The 27,582-nt window shown below is 38.9% G+C and overlaps 1 protein-coding gene across 4 annotated transcripts in view; it reads left to right on the top strand.

The window, feature by feature from the left end:
- LOC132822938 (collagen alpha-1(XX) chain-like) overlaps positions 1-27,582 on the top strand; it is a 216,384-nt gene that overhangs the window by 127,405 nt on the left and 61,397 nt on the right. For 3 of the 4 annotated variants that reach the window (XM_060836364.1, XM_060836363.1, XM_060836362.1), the window contains exons 28-43: positions 1,565-1,708; positions 2,731-2,895; positions 4,196-4,234; positions 4,414-4,552; positions 7,851-7,993; positions 8,306-8,415; positions 10,974-11,132; positions 11,210-11,287; positions 14,071-14,157; positions 15,382-15,435; positions 15,740-15,835; positions 15,988-16,041; positions 18,258-18,311; positions 21,271-21,324; positions 26,882-26,953; positions 27,431-27,466. In XM_060836364.1, coding sequence (XP_060692347.1) covers positions 1,565-1,708; positions 2,731-2,895; positions 4,196-4,234; positions 4,414-4,552; positions 7,851-7,993; positions 8,306-8,415; positions 10,974-11,132; positions 11,210-11,287; positions 14,071-14,157; positions 15,382-15,435; positions 15,740-15,835; positions 15,988-16,041; positions 18,258-18,311; positions 21,271-21,324; positions 26,882-26,953; positions 27,431-27,466 — 1,484 coding nt within the window. The remainder of the gene's footprint in view (positions 1-1,564; positions 1,709-2,730; positions 2,896-4,195; positions 4,235-4,413; positions 4,553-7,850; positions 7,994-8,305; positions 8,416-10,973; positions 11,133-11,209; positions 11,288-14,070; positions 14,158-15,381; positions 15,436-15,739; positions 15,836-15,987; positions 16,042-18,257; positions 18,312-21,270; positions 21,325-26,881; positions 26,954-27,430; positions 27,467-27,582) is intronic. The other variant, XM_060836366.1, reaches the window with a different exon arrangement.

Below are 27,582 nucleotides of genomic sequence, written 5' to 3'. Positions count from 1 at the left end.
TTTGAAACTTTTTTTTGGAATGAGAAAATATAGAAATTTTATTTTATCATCCAGTGAAATTAAAATGATATTGTAAAGAAGGCCATCAAGTCCATTCTGCCTGTGTCATGGAATGCACTGAGAAAAGTATGATGTAATACATTTCGGGTGGGTTAATAGGTAAGAGATTACACCATAATTCGTATGACCTTGGAAAGTGCTGAAGACCAGAGGGTGTATACGCACAAATGACTGAAGGTAGATGGGCAGATGGGTAAGGCGGTTAAGGAGGCATACTTGTTTTAGTAGCCAAAGCATAGAGTACAAGAGCAAGAAGTTTACGCTGGAACTGTATAAAATGCTCATTAGACCTTAACTGAAGTACTGTGTGCAGTTCACGTCACCACTTTATAGGAAGGATATGATTGCAGTATAGAGGGTGCAGATGAGATTTTCCATTGTGTTGCCTGGGCCGGAGGGTTTGAGTTAGGAAGAAAATTGGGTATGCTGAGGTTACTTTCCTTGGAGCAGAGAAGGCTGAGAATGGACCTGACAGACATGAACAAAGTTTGAAAGGCATAGAGAGGATAGATAGGAAGGCACTTTATCCATTTGGAGAGGGGTCAATAACTCAGGGATATAGATTTAAGGTCAGAGGTAGAAGGGTCAGAAGAGAGTTGAGAAGAATTTATCTTTCACCCAGAGGATGTTGGGAGTTTGAAACTCACTATCTGAAAGGGGATTGAGTTAGAAACCATCAACATTGCAGATTATTTAGATATTCTTTTATGTTACAATAGCCTCCAAAACTATGGCCAAAATTTGAAAAATGGGATCAGAGTAGTCATATCTTTGTTGACCCATGTAGACATGATGGGTTAAATGGGTTCCTTCTGTGCAGTAGATATCTGAGCGTGAGTCTTTGAGTCTGTGTTAAGCAACCCAATTAATACTGTTTCCTGTAGACTCAAAGTGTGTTTCTTCCAATGATGTATCTAATGGCATTCTAAATGTTATTACTGAATCTGCTTCCATTGGGTGAGTTAGTTTTGATGGTCCCAACACCTTTTATACTTCTTACATGATCTATTAAGGAACCTGACTAATTTTTTGCCAGATGCTTTTTCATTCAGGAGTACAATCATGGTGCCAATCCTACACTCTGGCTGAAATATATCAGTATATCTGACAGAAAAATTAGTGTTGTATCCAGAAAGCACAATTAAAGGAATTATTTTATGCTTTTATGAATCATAGATTATGATTGCGTTTAATTTTAGTAGATTTAGATAAGCTGAAAATTTTACCTCAGACAGATTCCCTTAATAAGTTGAGAGTCTAATCCAATGTTTTACTTTCTGAAAATGTTTTTTATTGCCATTTTGTAATTGGGAACTTGTCTCTTTTTAACCCAAATTCACTAACCTTCATTCTCTTTTAATATCTTTACTGTCTAAATAGGTACTTCTGTCATATGAAAACACTTCCTTTGTGTTTGCATCTATGACCTTCTGAGACATTGTCTTCCTTGCTCTCTTAAACTTCTTAACTTCTCAATCACATGCTATTTAATTTTCTTTTATAGTCAAGGGTAGCAGACCATCCAATGATCCTTTTTCCAAAGAAGAAACACTGAGGAGGCGAGGTGTTCACAAAATTTTGATCGTGATCACTCGTGGGACCGTACTGGGTGAAATACATCAAATGCTGCAGGAGTTAGGATTGAAAGGTGATGTGACAGACAACCATCACTCAGTGATGTGAATTGTATGTACTAAGATCATGCGCTTTTCCAGCAACACGTTTTCAGCTCTGATCTCCAGCATCTGCAGTCCTCACTTTCTCCTGTACTAAGATCATGTCTGGGTTATTGATAGAAGGTAGTTCACATCCTGATGTTCAGTGAACTTTGCCAACTTTTATAAAGTATATGTATACTATATAGAGGCAAGTGTAATGGTGGACACCTCTAAAACCAAACACTCAGGTTCAAGTTTCATGTGATTTGGTAGCATCATGCCACACAGCATGATAATTACGCTCATAATTATCAGTTGTCATTAAAAATGTAAAGTTGCCATAATCCTACCAAGCCATTGGGCTTCCCTCTTGTTAGAGAGGGATGGCTGGTAGTGGTTTAATGTGAAGGTCACCACACCTCAAGTGAGGGAAGAGATTGAGAAGGAGAGTCCTTCCTTGTTACCTCAGCCAATGTAGGAATTGAACTCACACTGTTGGCATCACTGTGCATCTCAAACCAGCCATCCAGCCAACTCAGCTAACTGAAGAATTATTATTCCTCCTTGAATCAGCCAATGTGAACTCAGTGTGTGTTACTAGATCCCATGTGATGTTATTTATGAGATGTCTGGCATCTGATGCACGATTCCAATATTAAGTTAATTACCTGTTCTGTCCCTTTAAAGCCATTATTCAAGTAGGATGATGGTCTAATTGGATAATGCCAAGTAATTATTGACATAGCAGGGCCACTGCTGTCAGCTTGTATATTTCAGGTTGCAGATTTCTGACGGGTTTTTTTAATCTTCATCGTTAACATTATTTTGTTTCTGTAAAATGTGTGGCACCTGGCGTGTGATAGATATTAACAATATTTGTATCCAGTTTGATATAAATGACAAGTCATTTAATTTGTACTAAGGATAATGTAGGTAGTGCACGGTTGGCACCAAAGAATATCTGTGTTGTTAGTTATGTCATTGTAAAATTCATTTCAATGTTTTTATACAGGCTTCTTTACCTTTATTCTTGGCGTCGATGATGCTGATGAGGCGAAAATTAATGAAATTGCACTCACACCTAGCATGAGAACTATATGGCATGTAAATGATTTTGATGGTTTAAGTGCTGTTGGAAACAAATTTATCTCATCCATTTGTCAGATTGTCTCTACAAGTAAGTACTTTCCCACACTGCATGTGTGTTGCCATGACAGGAGGCACAAAACTTTGGAACCTTTAAGAAAGTTGAGTTTACCACCTTAAATATTATCACAGGTCACCTTAACTATTAAAGGCTCAATGCAGTTTTACTTGGCATATTCAGATTAACTTGTGTCTATTCCGATATTTACAAATTGGTTCTCCGCATGTAAAGCTTCCCATTTAATAATTCAGAGTATGTCTTTGTATCTTGTGCAATCTTTTATCTGTTAGATCATGAAGGGCTACAAGTTGAATGCATTGAGGTAGTATCTGAGGTTGTGATGTGAAGTCCTATTGGCTGAAGTTCCAGACTGTGGGTATTAAATCACATGTGATGAGCTGGATTTCATAGTTTGCAGGAAAGTAATGGTGCTCATCAATAAACTAATTGAAAGCTCCCCTCACTGAGCCAGTAACCTCTGAAGAGCAGCTTTATCATTTCTTGATGACTATTTGAATACAATGACATGTCAAAGTGTTCAGTGGCAATGATGTCAAAGAGGGTAAACAGCCAAACTCACTGAAGTGACCACATAGACAGAAAACCAGAAAGTGAAACCCACTGAATCTGTTTTCTTCTAATATTTTATATTTAAATCAGTTATGTTTTATAAGTGAAGTAATTGAGTGGGTTATATACATGAATCAGATAGAAAGCTAAAATATTTATAATGTTAATATTTGACCTACTTGCGCAGTCTTGAAAGGGCTTCCTTTTTTTTTTGCTTGATTTCTATAAGTTTGTGTTACTAATTCTTCCAACCCAAAAAAATTCATTATCAGAGTGGCAATTAAAACTGGTGGTTAATGAAAGATATGTATGATTATTGAATCAGTTTTCTCACTCCTACCTCTTTCAGTTGATTATTATTTCTGGTTTATTTAGATAAATGTGGGTTCAATTTCAGGACTTCACCAACTTTTCGGTGGATACTTTAATGCAGTATTGAAAGAATGCTGCAAAGTATTTAGCTGCTATTCTTTAAATGAAGTATTGTAATACTGTTCATTTGTTCTGCTGGCTGCCAAAAATCCAACAGAGGTTTTCAAAGAATAGAGAATCCACTCACTAAACTGGCCATGTTTTCTTTCCTTAACAAGTAATACTAAATTCATAGTAACTGGTCATATATTTGATTGATGATGTGGTTGTAAGTAAAATTGTTGAGTTGATCTACATAGCAAAAGCAACTTAATTTTGTGTGAATCTTTCGCAAATATTTTAGAAGGATGTCATTTTTGATTAATTGATCTTTCATGCTTATTTTCAGCATGTCCCTTAACAAATATTAAGGACACTGTCGTGCCAGGTATGAAGTCTATGTAATTTATTTTGATTGAGCTGTTTTCAGTTCTACAGAAGTGAAAATGCTAACATTCTGGAATGAATAATGATTATTTGTCAGATAAAATGCTGATGGTTTCTCAAATTTATTATGGACCAAAACCAGTTTTGTATCACAATTATAGTTTGATACATCTCTTATAGGAATTAACATGATGGAGGCATTTGGCTTAGATGTCAGGGAATATTCAGAACTTGAAGGAGTTTCTATGCAGTTTGACATCTTTACAGGCTTACCATCATATATCATTTTTGAAAATGCGCAGCTTACACAGACCACCAGGTATGTATGAGAGTCTAATTCCATCTATTCCCAAGAGCACATTTACACATCTTATCGTTGTTTACCTCCAATCCCTTCCCAGCACACAAATCGTTGAAACCCTCACTCACATCTTTGTCACTGCTAGTCTGAACAATGCTTTATGCCTAACTGATTGGCTTTCTCTTCTTCACTTTGGATAAACTTTATGTAATTTCCATTGAACAGAAAACATTGAAGTCTCAATATCTTCAAGCAAAGCATTGATTTTCTGACTAACAAAGTGGTTATGATTTTCAATATCAATAGCAATTACCCTTTTCACTCCAGTATAATTGCTAGCCTTAAAAAGGGGGGGAGCGGGAGGGGCACTTGCACATGAGCAACAAAATGACACATTGTGTTGTACAGCAGTGTTCCTTATTCCTTTGAACTTGTAATAAACACCACCTTCCACTCTGATCTATCACCATCACCCACCTCTTTCATCTACCTATCACCTTCCAAGCTACCTTACCCCCAGCCCCACCCTCTTCCTATTTATCTCTCAGCCCCTTGGGCCCCCACCCCACCACATTCCTGATGAAGGGTTTATGCCCAAAACGTTGACTCTCCTACTCCTTGGATGCTGCCTGACCTTCTGTGCTTTTCCAGCACCACACTTTTTGACTCATAGAAGCACGGTCAGATTTTTTTAATATATTGTAACACTGCATGTGGTACACTTCCTGTTCACAATTCTTTCTTCCTGTTCTTTTAAATGCTAAAATGTACATTCGAAACTGCCTACATTAATTGTGACATGATTTTTCAAATACTAATGATGAAAAATATATATGCAAACAGTTTATCATCAATTGATTGGTAAATCAGTTAAGATTTTTAAAATTATCATTTCAATACATTTTTCTTCGTAGCAAACATTTCTGAGACCTAACATAACATTTTGAACAGTTAAAAATAACACACAATTTAAAATAACAATATTACATTTAAATATTGCTGAATAAAAGACAAGAAGTTCAAGGTTTATGTCATGTACTCATGACAGGTAGAAAATCAAGAAAGCATCATGTTAGACTGTATGAAAACAGGGTGTATACTAATTGGAACATGTTTGGCATGGAAATGCAGCAGGAAGGGTTTGTTCAGTTTTAATTGAATAAATTCAGACCAAGTTGGTTGATTTTAATTTGTCATGGCATAGCTATAGCGAATGCAGCAAGAATTGGTAATTTCCATAATGCTTCCCTCAATGAAAATGGTACAGTGTAGGATCCAACTCCTTTAGTCTACTAGGAACAGGGTCTTGTGTGTTAATGTTTGGAGCTTCTAGGTTACCCAGTTGAATGACACAGCGAATGTGACAGATCATTTAAATTGGATGTTGGAGGACAAAGCACTTTGATTTCTTTTCTCTCTTTTTTTAAACAATGCTTTGTTCACCCCTATCAAAGAATAGATTTAGTGCATTGATTTTGTTATAATGTAAGGTCTCAGCCCATCTCAAAGTCTAGATTTTGAATAGAGGCTTTTACATCATAATCAATAGAAAAGCTCACAACTACATGCAATTATTTCTGTTCATATGTATCGGTTTCAATTTGTATGTGATTTCTCATGCTTTTTTATATTAATTTATACATTAACCAGCATCTTCACTTAAATTTAATCATTGCTAAATATACCCCATTTTTAATACCAAGTTTATTAAACCATGCAGTTCTTATTGCCTTGTCAAATACTAATTGCTTCTAAAGAAAAGCCCAAATTTGAAACCATATAATGATTGCAGTTAAGGTTCAATGTAATGTGCAAGTGCCAGTAGTTACCATTGCTTTCAGAAATTATAATGGAGCTTTTACATTAGTTGACATCGATTGGAAGTTTCTTAAAAATTGTCTATGTGTGATACGCCAATGTCATCATTTTATCATCTTTATAGAATCTGGAAGTAGCATTTACCAAGTTAAAAATTTCAAGGCACAGTTAGTCGTAATGTCTTGGAGTCATAGAGTTATACTGCATGGAAGCAGAGGCTTCTCATCAACTCATCCATGCCAACCAGGTATACTAAACTGACGTTGCCCCATTTACCAGCATTTGGCCCATATTCTTCTAAACTATTGTAGTAATTGTACCAACCACCACCTCCACTTCTGACAGCTTGTTCCATGCATGCACCACCCTCTGCGTGATAAAGTTGCCCTTCAGATCTTTTTTAAACCTTTCTTCTCTCACCTCTAGTTTTGGACTCCCCTATCCTGGGAAAAAAAAACTTCAGCTATTCACCTTACCTATGCCTCTCATGATTTTAAAAACCTTCATAAGGTCACCCATCAATCCCCAAAACTGCTTGCTTTCATTAGCCTTGTGAGAATTTCTTGAGATGCACTGGGGTGAAATTGGATGCGGCCTGAAAACAAAAGTGAGTTTGCCAGTAAGATTGCCCATTGATTCTGACACGACAAAACTGCATGCACTGCCTGCTCATTGAAATGTTTGCGGCTAAGCTTCCTGTTGAGTAGAAAAAAACAGGGTCACCATGTCACAGATGAGGGTAGAGGTTGGGAAGGAGAGTAACCTCAGCCTTGAGAAAGAGAGTAAACTCATGGTAACCTCAGCCAATGTTAGTCTGCTTTGCAAATCAGCCATCCAGCCAACTAAGCTAACTGATCCCAGTTGCAGTGTAGCATACACCAGAAGTTTGCATGTGTATTCCGAATGCCATGTTGCCCCCAAACAAAAATACACATTGTGCAAAGAACTGGATGCTGTGAAGACACGTTTTATGGCTATTGAATCCATGTCGTATCAATGGTTATGTGTGTTCCTTATTGGCTAAATTCAGCCACTGGCTGCCCTGAAGCTTGAATCAATCAATATTCCCAACAACAAAAGTCAAGTATGTTGAAATTTTATGGATGTGCAATGAACACTTGCCATTTGTTAATGCGACTATGTTGAACAGGAATAAAGGAATTTAATGAAAAAAACTTTCAGAAAGAACTCCCTAGCAAGCTAACACACATTGTAAAAATATTGTATCAGTAACAATCACGATGCAGTCTGGAGATGATTTCCACCTTTATGTGTATCTCCTTCAATTCTCTGCACAGCTAGCTGGAATTAGCAGAACCTTGATTGAAATGATGAGTTCACTGTGGTGTGCAGAAATTAGTTGTATCATTTCATGCCATGATAAATCCTTCATATTTTTCCTCCATTTGTAAGTTAAAATACAACTGTTAAAAAATATAATTCAAAGAACATTTACTTCTGAGCTCTGCGTTTGAATTTATCTTTTTTTTTAATGTAGGAATATCCATCCCACAGGACTACCTCCAGAGTACACAATTACATTGCTTTTCCGATTACTGCATAATACTCCAAAAGAACCATATGCCATCTGGCAGATTGTAGATGAAGATTTTCAGCCTCTTGTTGGAGTGGTGCTTAACTGTAAGGCTTTTGAACTCAAATTAAACAAGTAATTTTTTTTTTAAAGATTCACTTATACTTCCAGCAGGGAACCATTTAATAAAAGGGACCCTTCCCTGTTGGGAGAGTAAACAGAAATTCATGAAGAGATAAAGCAGAATGAAAAAAAGAGTAACATGGCTCAAATTTACCTTTTCATTGAGTAAAGTTTGCAGCTGGGTGTACAATTTTGTAAAATAAACATCTCAAAAATATTGACAATTGATATCAATTAGCACCAATTTTACATTAAAAGTAGTATAATTTTAATTTGTTATTCCATGTAACTTACAGGTAACCAACAAACTCTGAAGTACTTTCATCTTGATTATAAGAGTGAATTACAGGAAGTTACTTTTAACCAACCCCAAGTTAAAAAAGTTTTCTTTGGAAGTTTTCATAAGGTACATCCGTTATTTTTAAGGCCCAATTAGAACTCAGTACTTATGTAATGTTTGATTTCTGATATTTGTATGTGTACGAAAGTATGTTGTTGGTGCTTTGATTATCTGTATGTATATGCTTCCCAGCAGTCATATCATTTTTAATCAATTAACACATGAAATCAAAATGGCAAATGAGGATATTATGCAGCAAACATTAATATTTTACGATTCCTTTGCTTGGGAACAAGATATTAACTCATGTCAAATAATGAATCAAAATAGATGGAGAAAGTTTATACAACTGCGTTCACCATGCATTTATTGTTCTTACTTCTTTAGTCACACAACAACAACAAAACTAAAATGGGGAATAAGGTGAAAAGATGATTGGTTTCAGAAGGGCAAGTCTGCCAGGATAGCAGATGGACAAAGAGAATTCTGAAGTAAGTTAGAGGCAATGGACAATGTACTTAGAAGTGTAAAGTAGAAAGTTAGGGTAGAATTGCAGGTAAACTTACAAGAAACAACTAACAGTGGGATTAAAGAGTCACAGAGTCATACAGCACAGAAATGACCCTTCGGTCCAACTTGTCCATGCCGACCAGGGCAACCCAATCTAGTCCCACCTCCCAACACCCAGTCCATATCCCTCCAAACCCTTCCTATTCATATACTCATCCAAAAGCCTTTTAAATGTTGCAATTGTACCAGCCTCCACTACTTCCTCTGGCAGGTCATTCCATACACTTACCACCCTCTGCGTGAAAAAATTGCCCCTTAGGTCTCTTTTATATCTTTCCCCTCTCACCCTAAACCTATGCCCTCTAGTTCTGGACTCCCCCACCCCAGGGAAAAGACTTTTTCTATTTACCCTATCCATGCCCCTCATAATTTTGTAAACCTCTATAAGGTCACCCCTCAGCCTCCGACACTCCCAGGAAAACAGCCCCAGCCTATTCAGCCTCTCCATATAGCTCAAATCCTCCTTCCAACACTGGCAACATCCTTGTAAGTTTTTTCTGAACCCTTTCAAGTTTCACAACATCTTTCCAATAGGAAGGAGACCAGAATTGCACTCAATATTCCAACAGTGGCCTGACCAATGTCCTGTACAGCCACAACATGACGTCCCAACTCCTGTACTCAATCCTCTGACCAATAAAGGAAAGCATACCAAACACCTTCTTCACTATCCTATCTACCTGTGACTCAACTTTCAAGGAGCAATAAACCTGCACTCCAAGGTCTATTTGTTCAGCAACACTCCCTAGGACCTTACCATTAAGTGTATAGGTCTTGCTAAGATTTGCTTTCCCAAAATGCAGCTCCTAACATTCATCTAAATTAAACTCCACCTGCCACTTCTCAGCCCATTGGCCCACCTGATCAAGATCCCGTTGTAATCTGAGATAATCTTCTTTGCTGTTCACTACACCTCCAATTTTGGTGTCATCTGCAAACTTACTAACCATGCCTCTTATGCTCCCATCCAAATCATTTACATAAATGATGAAAAGTAGTGGACCCAGCACTGATCCTTGTGGCACTCCACTGGTCACAGTTCTCCACTCTGAAAAACAACCCTCCACCACCACCCTCTGTTTTCTACCTTTGAGGCAGCTCTGTATCCAAATGGCTAGTTCTCCCTGTATTACGTAAAGATCTCCAAGGTGACAGAATATCACATGACCAAAGTCAAGCAAGTACACTGAGTAATTCCTCCCTATGTTTACAGAAAGTACTGACATGTACGCCTGAATTTCTAGAGGTACAGACACCATAGATGCATCTGAGGACATTAAAGGAGTTGAAAAAGGCACCAAATTGCGTGAGAAAAAGGTTCATTCAATAAGGAATAGGCAAACTAAATCCAAACAGATCTGTAGACATTAGAAATGTGTGCTCCTGAGTGCAAATGACATTTAATGTGAGTAAATGTAAAGACTGAAAGTGAAGTAAACAATTGGGAATTTAAACTCAATAGTTTTAGGCAAAAGGACACATCAGAGGCAAGGAATGTAGGACTAATGGTTGATAGTTTGCTGTTGACAATAGGGCAGTTTGCAGCGGTAGTGCGGAAAGCTAGCCTCACCCTGGTATGTATGACTAATGGGGTAAAGGATTCATCACATCCAAGCAGAATGCAGCAATCAATTTAGTTTGAGGAATGTTAGAAGAGCTATACTGTTTAATATGTAGAAGGCTTAGGGAGATACAACAAGGTTTTGAAGAATAGGTTAGTTTGGTGTTGGTAATATGTTCAAGAATGTTACTCTTTCCATGACTAAAGAAAAAGCAAGTATTTGGAAGAAGAAAGGTTCACAGGCAGTTTAGATTCAACAACTTGGTGAACTTTCGAAGTAACAGTTTTTTTTCAAACACGGGTTCCTTATTTGACAAAGGGATTAACTGGTTGGAACTGGCCAGATTAACCGCAGGATCGTTTCCAGTTCTACATTTATTTTAGTAATATCTAAGCCTCTTGTGATAGCACTTAAAGAGCCTTTATCCTATTACAAATGGAATATAGATGACAAATAACACGAATGTAAAACTAGTTTTTCTTGTTTCTTTAGGTCCATATAGCAGTGAGTAGGACAACGGTCAAACTTTATATTGACTGCAAGGAGATTGGAGAGAAATCCATGAATGTTCTTGGGAAAATCTCCACACAAGGTTTTGAGATTCTAGGGAAACTGGTAAATACGAAGGGCCCTGGCAGTCAATCAGTGCCAGTAAGTGATTGCTGATTAGATCTCTTCATTTCTTTGACAGATTTTTATTTTTTAATTCTGCTCAATGCTTTGTTTAGTTTCAGTTACAAGCATTTGAAATGGTTTGTAATACATCATGGGCTGACATGGACAACTGCTGTGATCTACCTGCACTGGTGAGTTTCATGTCAAATTATCACATTGAAGCCTTATAAGTAAACCATAGAATTTGTGTGTGCAGATTTTTAACATGGTACATAAGAAAAAGTGGCAAGCAGTTACCCAAACTAAAGTTTAACAAAAATTAAATTAATGGTTGAACGTTGGTGAAAGAATAAATATTGATGAGGAATTGGAAAAATTGTCTTCTATTGAATGCTACGATGGAATCCATTTTGTGTATTAGAACAAAGCAACTGCAGAACACCTCTTCTGAAAGGAGATACCTTTGGTGATGTAACATTCTTTCAGTGCTTCTCTAGAGCATCAGTCTGAATTATGCAGCTTTGTTGAACACATAACTGATAAAGGAAAACTTGCTCTGAACTGATCAAAGTTATGTCATTGGGATGTAACATGTACAATTGGCTTCGGTGGATAAGATGCAATTAGAAAATGGCCTTGTAAAGTTATAACTCTTTTATAATTAATGCTGTGCTTCATTTAACTCTACATTTCAATCTTGCTGGGTCAATAATATCCATGATGATTTAATTAAAGCTCTTACACATTTCTACAAATTTCGATGGAGTGAAAGCTAATGGCCTAATTTAAGCTTAAGAATCTGATCACATTTAAAAAGTCAGCACAGGAATAGAAACTGATGGTAATAAATTCAAATAAACAAGAGAAGACATGCTGATTGAACCCACAAGTTTAGCATTATTAGCACTAAATACTAACCAACTATTTAATGCTAAGATAAATATATCCATGGCTTACTGCAGATTAGGTGACATTCTTGGCTAATCATTCATGGGATGTGGGTATGCCCCAGATACCTTCCTTTGTTCTAGATATGTCTCCAACCAACTGTTCTAAGCACAGCTGATGTTCTTCCTGGCCAAGTTTGATCCAAGACTGAAATCTGACTTGATGGATCATGCTTTGTTTTGTTTTAATTTAACAAAATGATCTTTCACAGAAACATTGGACACAACGTTGCAGATTTGGTTTTAACAATAAAAAAGTTTATTGTACAAAAGAAATGAAGAAAAAATAGAATAAACCAAGTCATTTGCCCATACCACATTTGACAGATTATATTAAAAATATAATCATATCCATCCAAGCATCATCATATTGCAGGACTCAAACACCAGAGAGTCTGCTTCCCTATCACATCTCTTGGTTCAACTTAAACATCTCTTCCATTTCCTGATGGAGAGTTTAAGAATCTTTTCATTGGGCTTAAATGTTAAATGTTAAATATTGAGCTTAGATATTCTCAGCTTTGACTAATCAAACCAAATACTTCTGTTCTAGGAAGCCCTTACACTGAGGTAGCCTATTTCCTAATATTTCTCTATTAAATCATTTCTGTAGAACTGTTTCACCCATCTAATGACAACAAGGACTCCTGCAAACTGAAAACAAAAGCATTCCAAGCTCTTTCCCTAAGTTTTCTTCCCTCAGCAAACAAATTTTCCTACTGAGCTGAAAGCTCCTCAATTTTTGTTTTCATTTATAAAACTTCCTCAACACAAATGAATTCCCATGATCTCATTGATCATTAAATCTCTTCATACACACAGACCATAACCTACATGCCACTCGTTCAAAGAGCAAACTCTAAAGTAAATGGTATTTTTATGGCAGGGATGTTTCCTCCCAATCCATATGTATCTGGTTTTGCTCGGGCTCCTTAATGTCACACTGCATTTGCAGCTTTGCTGTCAGGGCAGTCAGTCTTGTCACTGGAATTCAGCTGTTTTGTTCCATGATTGAACCAAGGCTGTTATGAGATCAGTGCTAAGTAGCCCTGTCAGAACTGGAGCTGAGTGTCCAGCTGGTTATTGCTAAGGAAGTGCTGCTTGATACCACGGTTGCTGATTCCTTCCATCACTTTACCGATGATCAAGAGTAGACTGATGAGACAGTAATGGCCAGGTTGGATTTGTTTTTCTTTTTGTATATAGGACATACCTGGATGATTTTCAATTTTGTTAGACAGATGCCAATGTTGCAATATGTCCTGGATAGCTTGGCTAAGGGTGCAGCAAGTTCTAGAACACATGTCTTTAATATTATTTCAAAAACGTTGACAGGGTCTATACCTTTGCAGTATCCTGTGCCTTCAGCCATTTTTTGGAGTGAATTGAGCTGATAGAAGACTGGCATCTGTGATGCTGGGGACCCCTGGAGGAGGACAAGGTAGATGAGCTGTTGGGCACTCCTTGATGATGATTGTTTATCCCTGGCAGCAGAATGTACCATGTACAGGATGCACTGCAGAAGTTCACCAGTGCTCCTTAGACAGCATCTTCCTAATCAATGACCACTACCAATAGAAGGATAAGAGCAGTAGATACATGGGAATGTCACCACCTGCAAGTTCCCCTCTAGCCCACTCACCATCCTGTCTTGGAAATATATTGCCATTTCTTCAGTGTTACAGATTGAAAATCCTGCAGAATATGCTCTCTAATAGCATTATGGATCTACACCAATTGGACTATAATGATTACAAACACTGCTCACCACCAGCCAGTGATGAATAATGAGATTGCTGCCTTATCTTTCACACTGCTGTTACATTATTGAGGATGGGGATATTTATAGAGTCTGTTTCTTCAGTGAATTGTGTAATAGTCCATCACCATTCATAACTAAACGTGGGAGGACTGCAGAGCTTAGATCTGATCCATTGATTGTGACATTGCTTAGCCCTGGTTATCACTTTACATGTCCTGCATGTGTTTCTTAAATTGTACTAATGAAAATGTTTTCTTGGTTTTAGAGAGATGAAGTGACATGTCCTCCTCTTATCCATGCTTGTACTTGTTCATCATCTGTCCAAAGACGACCTGGGTCTTTAGGACTCCCAGTGAGTAGATCATTTTATCATACAATACACAATGCAGAATGACTATAATTCTATTGACAATATGGGAAGTGTTACAGTTAAATCAGTGCATGGAGTCACAAAATCTGATAGATATAATTAAGCAACGTACTAGATAAAATAATTATCACTATTGAAAAATGAGCCATTAAAGTAGAATGGAGTAGCTTTTATTTGTCATTTCTACCATATGCACCTGATAGAATGCAATGAACATTACAATAATACACTGAGGCCACCTCAGTTACTGACCTGGTATGAGGCTGCTAATTACATGAATTAATCTGAATTAATGTTGGACCCTTTAAAGCTCTACATTCCAGATCAATTTCCAGCAAACCCATCCAAAGTTCTGCTGCCTGTGTCCTAAATCACGTCAAGTTCTATTCACCCTCACTCCTGTTCTCTTTGAGCTACATTGGCTTGCTGCTTGGCAAACCTAGTTTTCAAAATTCTCAATCTTCTTTCCAAATCTCCACATAGCTTGACCCCTGTTTGTCAACTCTGTTACACCTCTGTGCTGTTACATTTCTAGCCTTGATGTGTATTCACAAATTTCTTTCCTGTATCATTAGTAGCTAAACCCACAGCCCTGGAATTCTGTTTGCAAATCTCTACCTATTAAAACACTCCTGAAAATCTGCTTCTACGACTAAGTTTTTGGGCATTTGATCTGAAATTGCGTGGTTCAGTGTCAAACTTTGACTGGTTGTGTTCCTCTGTGGGCTGTTTCATTTTGTCAATGATGCTATATAAATACAAATATTGCTGGAGGAACTCAGCATATCTGGTAGTGTCTGTAGGGAAATCTACAGTGGAGTTGAAATCGGGCACATGTTACGTCTGCAAACATTTCTCATGTTTCTCTGAAATGCTTCTTAAAATAAATACTTTGCCTTTTATGATCTTAAGATGGTCATGGAATTTTACAAGTAGTGGAGGAAATCATTTTAAAGTGTAATCATTGAAGCATATCCTGTAATGATAAGTCTGCATTATTGAGAACATAAACATGACCATGGACTAACTTGAATTATGTGAACATAAGCCCCTTCATAAGACCCAGTCTGCAATAAGGTGATCTCAGTTTTGTTCAATTTCTCTGAGGAGTTGGAGTGTATTTATTCATTATTTTTATCTAAATAATACATTCAAAATACTCTCAATTATATTTCTTAATCCTGCACTTTGTAACCAATTCTTCAGGGTCCTCCTGGTTTAAGAGGAGCCCAGGGTGAGCGTGGGGAACCAGGATCTCGGGTAAGTATAGAAATGTGTTAAAAATGATATGTTACTGAAAAACTGATTTCCAGTAATGCAGAGCTTGGAGGTTCTGTGTCCTGTTGGTAGCATCTCCGCCTCTAAACGAGAAACCCCAGCACCAAATCCCACTTAATACTGACAGCTGCCATTCAATCAGGTTGATGAATGGTCTGCTAATCCTACCAATGTTTCCCTGTTATTCCCCAAAAGCAGGGAAAAGTGGGTAAAGATGTAAAATAAAGGAAGAACAAACAATGTATCAACTTTCAGAGGAGTCCTTAGTGTGACATTTGTCTTACAGGGTCCAGAAGGTCCAATTGGTAATCCAGGGCCTAGGGGGTCAGAAGGCCAACCAGGACCTCCAGGACCAAGAGGACTCAGTATCCGTGGACCTTCAGTACGTATGTGTTATTCATGAATACTAAACATCACCAAAATAAATTACATAATGTATCATTTGTTATCAATGGAGGATAAAATATGATTAACATATTGGGAACAATTTGAAATAGTTTACTGATGTATCTACTTTTCTTTCCTTTAAAAAAGGGTCCTCCTGGTGAAAAAGGTCAGAAAGGTGACCCTGGACAAAGGAATAGCCAGGTGAAGACTCAAAGAGAAATATCCTCTTTACTTTTATAATTAATTATTTACCTTATTGCAACCTTGATCTAAATATGGACAAACATGCTGAATTGCACTTTGTGAAGTGTACTTCCATTTATAAATAATGAAGCCATGAGAAATTCTGATGTCTTAGATTATTTTAGAGCTCACCATTGATATATTTAATCAGGAGCGTGTGTAATTTGGATGGGAAGAGGTGTCTGAGCTTGCCTCTGTCCTTCTAGATAGCATTGGGAGGTGCTTTTGAAGAAACGTTGCTGTTGTATAGCACTAAATCTTGTAAATGGTCCATGCTTTTATAATTTTACACGGATGATGAAGGTGATGAATATTTAAGGTATTGGATGGGATGCAAATCAGAGGGCAGCTTTGTTTTGGATAATATCAAGGTTCTTGTGTGTTTTTAAACACATCCAAGCAAGTAAGAAATATTCCATCATTTTCATAACCTGTGTCTTGGCAATTGTAGTAAGACATGAAGTGATCAGAGGGCGAAACACTTACCAGAGAATACCCAGCCTTAAAACCTACTTGCATAAGCACGTAATAGAGGCACTGGCTCAGTTATATTTCTGATTGTGCTGACTCACAGGTTTTTAATGGTGGGAAATTTGATGATGATAATATCATTGATTAGATTCTTGTTTATAGACAGTAAATAATCCCCAACCCTTATGTAGTGTGAATGCATCATGAATACTAAACCCGAGTAGAATATTGCCCATGAGTGCAGACCTCTTCATTATTTATGAAGGGAACTGTACACTTTTCAATTTGTAAAATTCATTCATGAGATGAGGGCGTCATTGGACAGCATTTATTGCCCATCCCAAGACAGCAGTTAGGAGTCTATAGAATGCTGTGTCTGGAGTCACGTGTAGGCCAGACCAGGTAAGGATGGCGGTTTCCTTCTCTAAAGGACATTAATGAACCCAAATGGGATATTCCCAACTATGGATTTGTGGTCACCATCCAGATTTTTATTGAATTTGAATCCAACCATCTGATGTGCCGAGATTTGAATCTTGGTCCCCAGAACATTACCTGGGTCTCTGGATTAACAGTCCAGTGATAATACCACTAAGTCATTGCCTCCCCTTTTTTGTCCTTATGTTTGTCCATATTCATGGACTGGAGTTTGACATTACCCAACACTTTGCTGGGAATTGAGAATAAACTGATGGGTCAGTAATTGGCCAGAATAGATAGTTTCTGCCTGCAGTGGGCAGGGAATAATGGAGCAACTATACTGTAAGAGCTTGACTGGAGATGTAGCCATTTCTGGAGCAGAAACCTTCAGAACCACAGCCACATAGAATTTAGCTAAAATGAGAGATTGAAGAAGTTGGGGTTGTTTTCCTTGGAACAGAGAAGGCTGAGGGTGACGTGATGGAGGTATGCAAAATCGTGAGGGGGAGAGATATAGTAAACAGGAGGAACCTGTTTTCCTTGGCAGAGAGTTCAAAACCAAAGGACATCAAGTTACGTGGCAGAAAGATTAGAAGGGATGTGGGGGAAAGCTTTTTTACACAAAGGGTGTGGATGTGTGGAAGTCACTGCCTGAGTTGGCGGTGGAGGCAGACCATAAACACTTTTAAAAAGTACCCGGATCTGCATCTTAAATGTTATAAGCTGCAGGGCTATGGCTGTGTGTAGAAACATGAGATGAGAAAGGGCATCTTGGGCCAGCATGGACAAGATGGGCTGATGGCCCCCTCCTGTGCTGTATTATTTCTATGGTTCTACCCTTGGTCTTTGGAAAATCCATTGCATTCAGTCATTTTTTGATATCATGTGAAGAATGGTGGGAACCTCAAACAGAGATCAAACTGATTCATCTGTTCATAAACCGAAATCTGTGCATCAGGAAGATTAATGAAAATTACATCTGATACTAAAATGTTTCCACCTTATGGAAACTGAATCTGAATGCTCTGTGTTTATCTGTCAACTTTAGTTGGAAACCAGAATGGGTTTGATTGTGATAAGGTGACAACCATCAATAGTCAGACTATGGGGACTCAGATGAAAACTGATCACAAAGGGGATATCAGCTTAAAGCTACACTCCAGAAAAACTTTGGTAAAGAGAGAATTTCTGGGAATGGGAAGATAAAGTCATGACATAGCTTACTTTTTAAAGAATAACCTGGCTGCATATGATCAAATTTAAATGATTTTGTTTCTCCACAGGGTCCTCCGGGTCCTCCAGGTCCTCCAGGGGCTGAAGGCCTTCAAGGACCAAAGGTAAAACAAAAGTTATATAAACTGAGGTAAACAGCAACATGACGTAATTAGACCTATGCCACTTTCAAAATATAAAGAATGACCTGCATTTATGTGCCACCTTTCACAACCTCAGGGTGTTCCAAAATGTTCTTGTGATTTTTTTTGCCATGAGGCCGAATGAGATTTCTCACCATCTCTTACCAAACTCACCTCGTTAAGTACCTACCCCACCCTATCGTATCCCTCACACCAAACTCTCGCCCCATCTTACCATGTGCCGTTCCTGGAACAACTAGCATATCACCATATTTGCCAGAAGATTAGCATCCCTGACAGCTTCACTGTACTTAAAAGGCCACAGTGCACCCAGACAAGCAATGTCATCTTGAAATTGCCCTGCTCATTGATGGACAATTTCTGACCATGATGGAAAAGGAGACGATACTGCCGTGATTCTCTAACAGAGCCCTGGCTTTCCTGGTGGACAGGGTGGTGCAAAGGAAGAACATCCTCTTCATGAAGGACTGGCAGATGAGGCCATGACACCAGACCCTGGCAGCCCAGTCTGAAGTTACCAGCCAGGTCAAAGTTGTCTCGGTGCAGAGGAACAGGCAACAGTGCTGCTCTGCTAGGGTAAGCACCACACTCTTTTCCCTGCAACCTCACACACTTTCTCTTCCAGGGCACCCTCCAAGGTTCATGCTGTGCCATTCTCACTATTGCCTGCAACATCTTCCCTCATTGGGGTGCTGTTGTTTCATCCCAACCTTCCACATTCCTAACTATTAACTGTATGGCCTCTGTGCTGCCTTCGAATTCTTCTGTCAGCGTCATTCATTGTGCACTGTTTCTCACCACTGGCTGTCCTGTCTTCTCTTTCATTTGCCTCACAGGTACCAGTGGGAGGTCCATCATCTGGGTGGAGAAACAGCATTCTCCATCAGATACCTCCTGCTTGACCTCTGAGGAGAAGAGTACTGAGGCCTCTTGCACCGCCCCCCACCCCAGTTCAGATACTGATACCTCAGTGAGAAAATATGGAGGCACCTACCAGTGAGCACATCACTGTGGCAGCTCCGTAGCTGCCCGATGAAGAAACATTCCAGGTAGCTTGCATTTGGAGGACTGCCGGAGACCAGGCACTGACTGAGGCCCAGGCAGAAGAGGAGCCTGTGGGTGTCGGCCATTAGGACGTTTTTCCACATGCAGGGAGGAACAGGAGGACTGACCTCATTGCCCAGAAGTGGCAGCAATGCAGCGAAGCATACCAGCATTTAACTGCTTCCTATGGAGACATTAGCATCTGCCAAGGAGAGACAAGTCCAGCACCCACAGGATCTGCTGGAGAAGTGCACATGTTTGCATTCCATTGCCCCAGCCACTGGTTCCCATCAATAAAGGCATGGCGATAGGGGAACAGGAAACCTGACACACTCCACACCACCTTCCTTCACAAGGAGATAGAGCAATGCCAGGAATCACCCAGCCAGAGAAGGAAGCACACAAGGCCCTTTAGCAGTCTCCTCTTGAGACATTTGAAAAGTGGCTATGCCCTTCATCTCACCTTGTCTGCTGTTCCCCATTGCTTAGAAGTCCTAGTCCAAGAGGGTTAATATGCCTCTAGCAAGAAGCCATGAGCAAGTCTGTGCTCCTGACTCAAATGTCCCAGGGTCATCAAACCAAACCTAGTTAGCAGCTGTTGGTTGACAATGTCCACAGACGCGGGTTGCTTTATGGCTGGTATCTATAGATCATGCCAGGATGCTGAGCAAGATGGAGGTTGGTCACAGCCAGCAGCATGCTAAAGTTGCTGAGGACTCATTCTGTCTTTCATGTCGAGAATTCTCAACTTCCAGATTGTTCAGGACATTTAGAAGTTACTCTCACCTCACATTGAGATAGGTCATGCCAAACTTCTTGCGTGATGCTTCTTCCACAAATCCTTCCACAAATCTTGCTCAGGCCTGTATAGGATTCTGTCATTTTTTAAAATGATAAACCTTCATAAAACACTGGTTTGGCCTCAAATGCATTATTGTGGCCATTTCTAGTCATCACATCCAGACGGGATGCAAAGACTTCAGAATGTGTGAATGAACTACGTACATGAATAGTTCCAGCGATCAGGGCTTCACTTCTGTGAATGAACTGGAGAGGTTAGGGCTGTTCTCTTTACAGAAGAGGTGATTGAGTGGCGATTTAATAGAAGTGTTCAAATTATGAGGTGTCTAGGTGGAGAAAAACTTTCTATTGGCAGAAGAGTCAAGATTCAGAGAATATCAATCTAAAATGACTGGCTGAAAAATGAAAGAAACAAGAGGAAAATCTTTTTAATGCAGCAAATTGTTCAGATCTGGAATTCACTATCTGAGAATATATATTAAATTGTAGCTTTCAAAAGAAAATTGAATAAGTACGTGAATAAAATCCTTGGCTGGGCTGCACAGAACTAAGTAACTGGGATGAGCTAAGTTGTACCAACACAATGAGCTAAGTGATCTCTTTCAATACTGTAGCCACCCCAAGGTTCAAGAATCAGCCCAGTGGACGTAATAATGCCTAGAATGGATTCATGTCCATGATTTTCCATCTTATTAATTACAATATACTGAAGAAGATTGCCTGTTTTCTATTGAACTCTGCCAAACCAAGTTTGAATTTTGTTTGGTGCGGGTGAAACATTTCACATGTAGCCCAGAAATATTGAAACAGAATCTGGGATGCCTTCATTCTTTCAAAATCGGATAGTTTTTTTTTTGTTTTTCTTCACCTAATGTAGAAGGAACTGGATTTCATTCCAGTAGATGTGTCAATTTGCAGAGGAAACAAATCCAATCTTGCTAGCATAACCTCGAGCAGCCTTCCTGCTCACTCTGAAATGAGAGGCAGGATGAGATAGATCTGCAGCCTTTCATTGGGGATCTCAAATAAATAAATATTTAGTGTTACAGATTGTTAATTGATGTCAATGTTTTAGGGTACAAGAGGACTGGAAGGTGCAATGGGACCCCCAGGACTTCCTGGACCAAGGGTAAGTTTGATTTAAAAAGAATTTGATTACAAAATATACTTTACCATCTTTGAGGACAATATGTTCAAGTTGTTTTTGACCAGTTACTCACAAAACAAGAATATTTCTTTAAATAATGAATTTTTCAGATGTTGATTAAATGCTCTTCTATTGTTAAGTTAGAATTGAACTCATTATCAATGTTCCATCCAAACTGTACGAATGCATAGTTGTCCAGCAACCCAGGAGCTCGCAAGCGGGCTAATCAGAAGTTGCCCCCTTCAAGTTACTGTGTCTGTGCAGCCACCATAGCAAGAAAAATGCGAAAGAACTTTGCTCCTTAATTTTTATTTTATTTGTTCATGGACTGTGTGTGTGTGTCATGGACAGGGCTGATGTTATGGAGTCACATGGTCATACAGCATGGAAACAGACCCTTCAGTCCAACTTGTACATGCTGACTAATTTTCCCAAACTAAACTAGACCCACTTGTCTACATTTGGTCCATATCTCTCTGAACATTTTCTATTCATGTGCCTGTCCAAATATCTTTTAAATATTGTAACTCCACTCGCATCTATCACTTCCTTAGGCAGTTCATTCCACATACAAATCATCTTCTGTGTGAAATATGTTGTCCCTCAAATCGCTTTTAAATCTTTCTCTTCTCACCTTAAAATTATGCCCTCTAGTTTTTATCTACCCAACCCTAGGGAAAAGACCTTTGGTGTTCATCTTATCAATGCCCATCATGATTTTATAAACTTCTATAAAATCACCCCTCAACCTTCTATGCTCCAGTGAAAAAAACTCCCAACTTATCTAGCCTCTCCTTAAAACCCAACCCTTCAGTTCTTTCCTGAACCTTCTCCAGCTTAATTATATCCTTCGTATAATGAGGCATCCAGAATTGCAAACATTATTCTAGAAGAGGCCTCACCATGACTTCCCGACTCCAATACTCAAAGGTCTGAGCAATGAAAGCAAGCTTGCAAATTGCCTTCCTAACCACCTTCTGTATGTGATGCAAACTTTAAGGAATTGCATGCCTGAACCTCTAAGTGTCTTTATTATACAGCGTGACCCAAGGCTCTACTTTTAACTGAATGAATCTTACCTTTGTTTGTTTTGATATCTTGCTTTTATCCAAATAGTCTCCACCAGCCACTCTTCAGCCCATTGGCCCAATTGATCAAGATCCCTTTGTAATCTTAGATAACCTTTCTCACTGTTGACTGTACCACCAATTTTGATCTCATCTACAAACTTACTACCTATGCTTCCAATACTGTCATCCAATTTGTTTATATAAATGACAAACAGCAGTTGAACCAGCGCAGATCCCTGATTAAATTTTAATTTTTAATCAAGTTTTAATATTTAATTTCCCATCCTTAAATGTCCTTAGGAAAGTGATATTGAACTACTGTGGTCTATATGGTGTAAATATACCCAGGTTGTTGTCAGGGAGGGAGTTCCAGAATTTTATCTCGATAACAAAGAGGTAATGACAATATTTTGTCATGACACAATGGTTCATGACAGGGAGAAGAACCTGCAGGATGTACATCTGCTGATCTTTCCCTTCTAGGTGATAGAGAACATGGGTTTGGAATTTGATGTTAAATAATTCTTAGTGAAGTGCTGCAGAGCACCTTGGAGATGGTACACACTGTTGTCACTGTTGTCACTATGTACTGGTGGTTAAAGGAGCAAATGTTTGGGCCTGAAATCATGTGTTTTGTGAGTGTTGCTGGAACAGTGCTCACTTGGGCAAGTGAAGAAGATTTCATCACACGATTCATACTTGGAGCTGTGAATAAATCTCTTAAATATCTTTCATATTCTGCTATGAATGATATAATTATCAATGTCACAATATATATTAAATTATATTATAGTGAATAATGGTTTGTAAAATGCCTTGATAGTTTTTCTGGAATACTTTGACTTCAATGTTCTCTTTGTCTCTACTACCTGTTTTGGCAGTTATAAACCTAGACATTACTGTTGGAAATATTATCAGAAAGCATTCTTATTCAGTTCTTCTATCCATGATTTTTTTTTTCAGAAATGTTTACCCATCTAAACTATATCAGATAATGCCTCCACTAAACTGTGGAAAGACATAGCTCATATAAATGCATGCAGGGCTCAGGCAATAGGAACAAATGAATAACTGAATAGAAGAAGCCCCAACTTTTTCTTTCCACCATCCTAATGGTCACAAGATGCAACAACAATGAAGTGTTTAACTAATCAAAGTAATAAATTCCTATCAATTCATAAATAGCAGGCCAGGGCCATGGCTTACATTGTTAATTAGTGTTGGTTAGGTCTACAGGTGCTAGTGTGACTCCTGCAGAAGAACATAGTTCTTATTTCAAGGATTCTGCTTAGAAATTCTGCTCAGTCATGGATGCTGTAGTTTATTTCCTTTTCGGCCTGCAGCATAACAGGGGAAATGAACAGAAATGACACATAAAGGGGTAACTTATTCAATGAGTGAGAAGGAGAGAGAGATGTGCTTCCATCCAGAGACTATGTCTTTGAGGATCTTCAGGGATCCAGGCATTATTGGCAGCTGCATATTGATTCTCAGGCACTCTATCTATCATCAGAGATTGACGTGAATCAGAAGGGTGTCCACTCATGGTGTGCAGTTTGTCTAGCCATACTCATCATGCAAGCCATTGTCCTGCAAGTCATCCTGATGCTTTTATTTGTACTAGTCAGCCTTCAACATTAAAGCAGCATGAGAAAGCAAAGAGTGATTAGTGGATAACAAGGCAATCTGCTGATCAGCTGGCTCATAACTTTGCTGTTCAATCCTGGCACATGTCCTGTCAATGATAGAAGACAGGTCAAGCTGCAACACAAAGTATTATTGAGGAGATCATTATAGTGCTTAAACCGTGCCTGAATCACTCAAGTGGAGCCCTGCAGAACTCTCCCAATGGTATGTCATGATTGTTTATAGTCTGCTGCCTCCTGCACAACTATCTCATTATGTCACCAGTAAGCCCTGAAGATCAGGATGACAAAGAAGAGAATACTCTGGCTCATTCTGACAGGACTGTCAATGATCAGCTTGATTAGATTAGATTACTTACAGTGTGGAAACAGGCCCTTCGGCCCAACCAGTCCACACCGACCCACAACCCACCCATACCCCTACATTTACCCCTTACCTAACATTATGGGCAATTTAGCATGGCCAATTCACCTGACCTGCACATCTTTGTGACGGTGGGAGGAAACCAGAGTGCCCGGAGGAAACCCACGTAGACACGGGGAGAATGTGCAAACTCCACACAGTCAGTTGCCTGAGTCGGGAATTGAACCCAGGTCTCTGGCACTGTGAGGCAGCAGTGCTAACCACTGTGCCACCGTGCCGCCCGCAGTACTAGTGAATGTCACCCAAATTCCCCATTGAAAGTAGTCCCTTAAACCTCATCTTTCCTCTGGCATGATCATCATGTTATTTCCTGAGCCACAATGCAACCATAAAAGCCAAAAATAACAATTATAACCCAACTTTATTAAACCAACCATGCAATATTCCTTGTAAAGCCAACTAATCACCTTTACGCATTCCCTTATTGCCGTCTATCAGGTTCCCGTGTCTGATTTAGTCTTCATTGGCAAGGCTTCCCCTGTCCATCACAGCAGTGTTATGGTACAGAAGAAGATTATTCAGCCCGTCATGCCTGAACTGGCTCATTAAATGATCATTATTGCCTAGTGCCAATTTCTTGCTTTTACCCATACCCTTGGCAATTGCTTTTATCCAAACAAACATCCAACTGACCTTGCCTCCACCACAATTCCAAGCAATGCATTCTCTATTCCAACTATTTGCTGAATAAAAACCTTTAATCTCTTCATCTTTCCTTCTTTTGCAAATTTAAAATTATACCTTGTTTATCTGTTCACTGTATAGTTGACATCTTAAAGTGTAAGCCCTTTAAATATATCTTTGTTGCAATACAGTGAGATAATTCAAGAAGACTGACCTGTGAACTTTCATGTGCATGTGCTCTTGGAGACAACATTGCCCAGTGGCTGCAAAGTAGCTGACAGAAGGATACTCACTTTCAGTGTGGAGGCTACAGATGATTTTACATCATGACCTAAAGCAGCTCTGACCCTAGGAGTCCTGTTTTCAGAATGTATTGTCATGACATGCTAACAGCAATCTGGGCTGGCTAGTGAAGTGGTAGTGGTGAAGGGACAAACATTAGGCATTAGGTTTATATTGCACAGAGCACTGCCACTCCTCCAGATAGTGACACAGTAATCTGTTGGAGCACAGAAGGCTGTCTGCTGTGAGAACCTGCAAGCCTTTGTGTATTAGTATCTGCAACCGTCTAGGCATGTGTATTAGCAATCTGCACATTGCAATAAGCCGAGCATGCATGGCTTCAGTCTGAATTTCTATTGTTCGAAGTCTTCTGTTTGTGCTGCAATGGAAGCTAAAGTATTGGCCATCAGATTCCACATCACAGTTGGTTCTCCAATTGTTTTCATGAAGTTGACACTGGAAAGGATGGATTGTCAGCTCTTCCGAAAGGCATATGTAAGTTTGGTAGTGAACTTCTACATGCTCCTTGATCGTAACAGCTTGCATTCTGACAGTTCCATAAGTGCACCAAATAACTCTCTGTAGACACTGCAATGCTGCACCGCCAAAGATCTCAACCAAGTCTCCTGCAGCAAAATAAATACATGATCTGACTTGAGTGAGCCGAGACCTGCACCATCCTTTCCCCTGTCCTTGCTACCAGGAGAAGATCCTTTGCTTGGCTACCCTCAGACAAACGGGGACCCTCCCTAGGATGTGCAGCAACTCAGTGCATTCAATACTAGACTCAGCACCACCATCATTGGAATGAGCAAGAACCATGCAGTTTCAAAGCTCCCTACATTAGAAGGAACTAATGCAGATGAATCCCTCATTACAATCCTCATTTTCAGAGGCTATTGAATTTTATCCTGACATGTCTTCTTGAACAATTACTACAGTTTTGATCGGTGATGATGCTGAACACTAAACTAGTTTGCAGTTTTGTGTGCTGACTCTCTATATAGGAACACTGAAAGATTGAATTCTTTAAAAGATGTAGTTTTCAAATGATTCTACTTTCATCTTTAAATTTAAGCTGCTTTGAAATCATGGCATGGTATTACAAGAAGTGCCTTTCAGAAGTAACAAAGTCACAACTGAACATACTTTACGAATGACCTGTGAAAGTGTTGTATCGAAAGCAACACATTTTATTAATTAAGAAAGTTGTTTGGAAAGTAAATTGTAAAATACCAGAACTGTTTCTAGACTTTGGCCCTCAAATGTTGCTGTGACATATTTATGCGTGAACTGTGAATGCATTCAGCTGGAAATCTAATCTCTCCTGTTTGATATGAAGCATTCATTAATGCAACCTCTAAAAGGGCAGACAGAATAATTTTTTTAAAAAGTCTTCAATGTTGGTACGTTTGTATGCCTTGATAGTATTTTAGAGTCTTTGGCTTTGATTTCAGAACTTATGCTGATTCAAATCTGCTCTGGTTTCTTAGGGGCCACCTGGTATCACAGGGCCATCAGGTTATCCAGGGGACCGAGGTTCACCAGGAAAAGTGGGACCATCAGTAAGTGTCTTATCGCTAATTCATTAGTTTCTTGTGTGAAACAATGATTTTTTTTTACAATCAATCCAAGCTAATGTTCCAGAATTAGAGTGTAAAATAATTTGCTAATTCATTCATGGATGTTGGCAATGTTAGCATTTGTCATCCATCCTTAATTGGCTTTAAACAAATGACTTGTGAGGCCATTACTGAGGGCAATTAAAAGTTACTTACATTGCTTTGGCTCTAGAGCCATCTTCCTCACAGGGCATTAATAAACCAGATGAAATTTTACAATAATTGATATTGGCTTCATGGTTGCCATACTGAGACAAGTTTTATATTCCAAATGTATTGTTGTCCCAAAAACATAGCCCACGGCCCAGTGGTACAAGCCCATTAACATTGGCATTATTCCATTAACTCCCTTAATGAATGTTGCTGTCTAAGTATGAAATTTGTGTGGTTCAGTTGTTCATGTTTTTAATGATTTTGCAGGGTCTCCCTGGTGCAAAAGGAGAAAAAGGTGAAAAGGTGAGTGTTCTGGTTTCATTTGCTTTCTCTTGTGTTTTTATTTATAATATCAAGGAATGTGCTCCATTAAAAGATCAAGGAATTAAACAAAATATTGGTTGCATTTTAATTTTCAG

The sequence above is a fragment of the Hemiscyllium ocellatum genome, chromosome 15 (genome assembly GCF_020745735.1).
Source record: "Hemiscyllium ocellatum isolate sHemOce1 chromosome 15, sHemOce1.pat.X.cur, whole genome shotgun sequence".
NCBI classification, from domain to species: domain Eukaryota; kingdom Metazoa; phylum Chordata; class Chondrichthyes; order Orectolobiformes; family Hemiscylliidae; genus Hemiscyllium; species Hemiscyllium ocellatum.
This window is presented reverse-complemented; position numbering and strand designations above follow the sequence as displayed.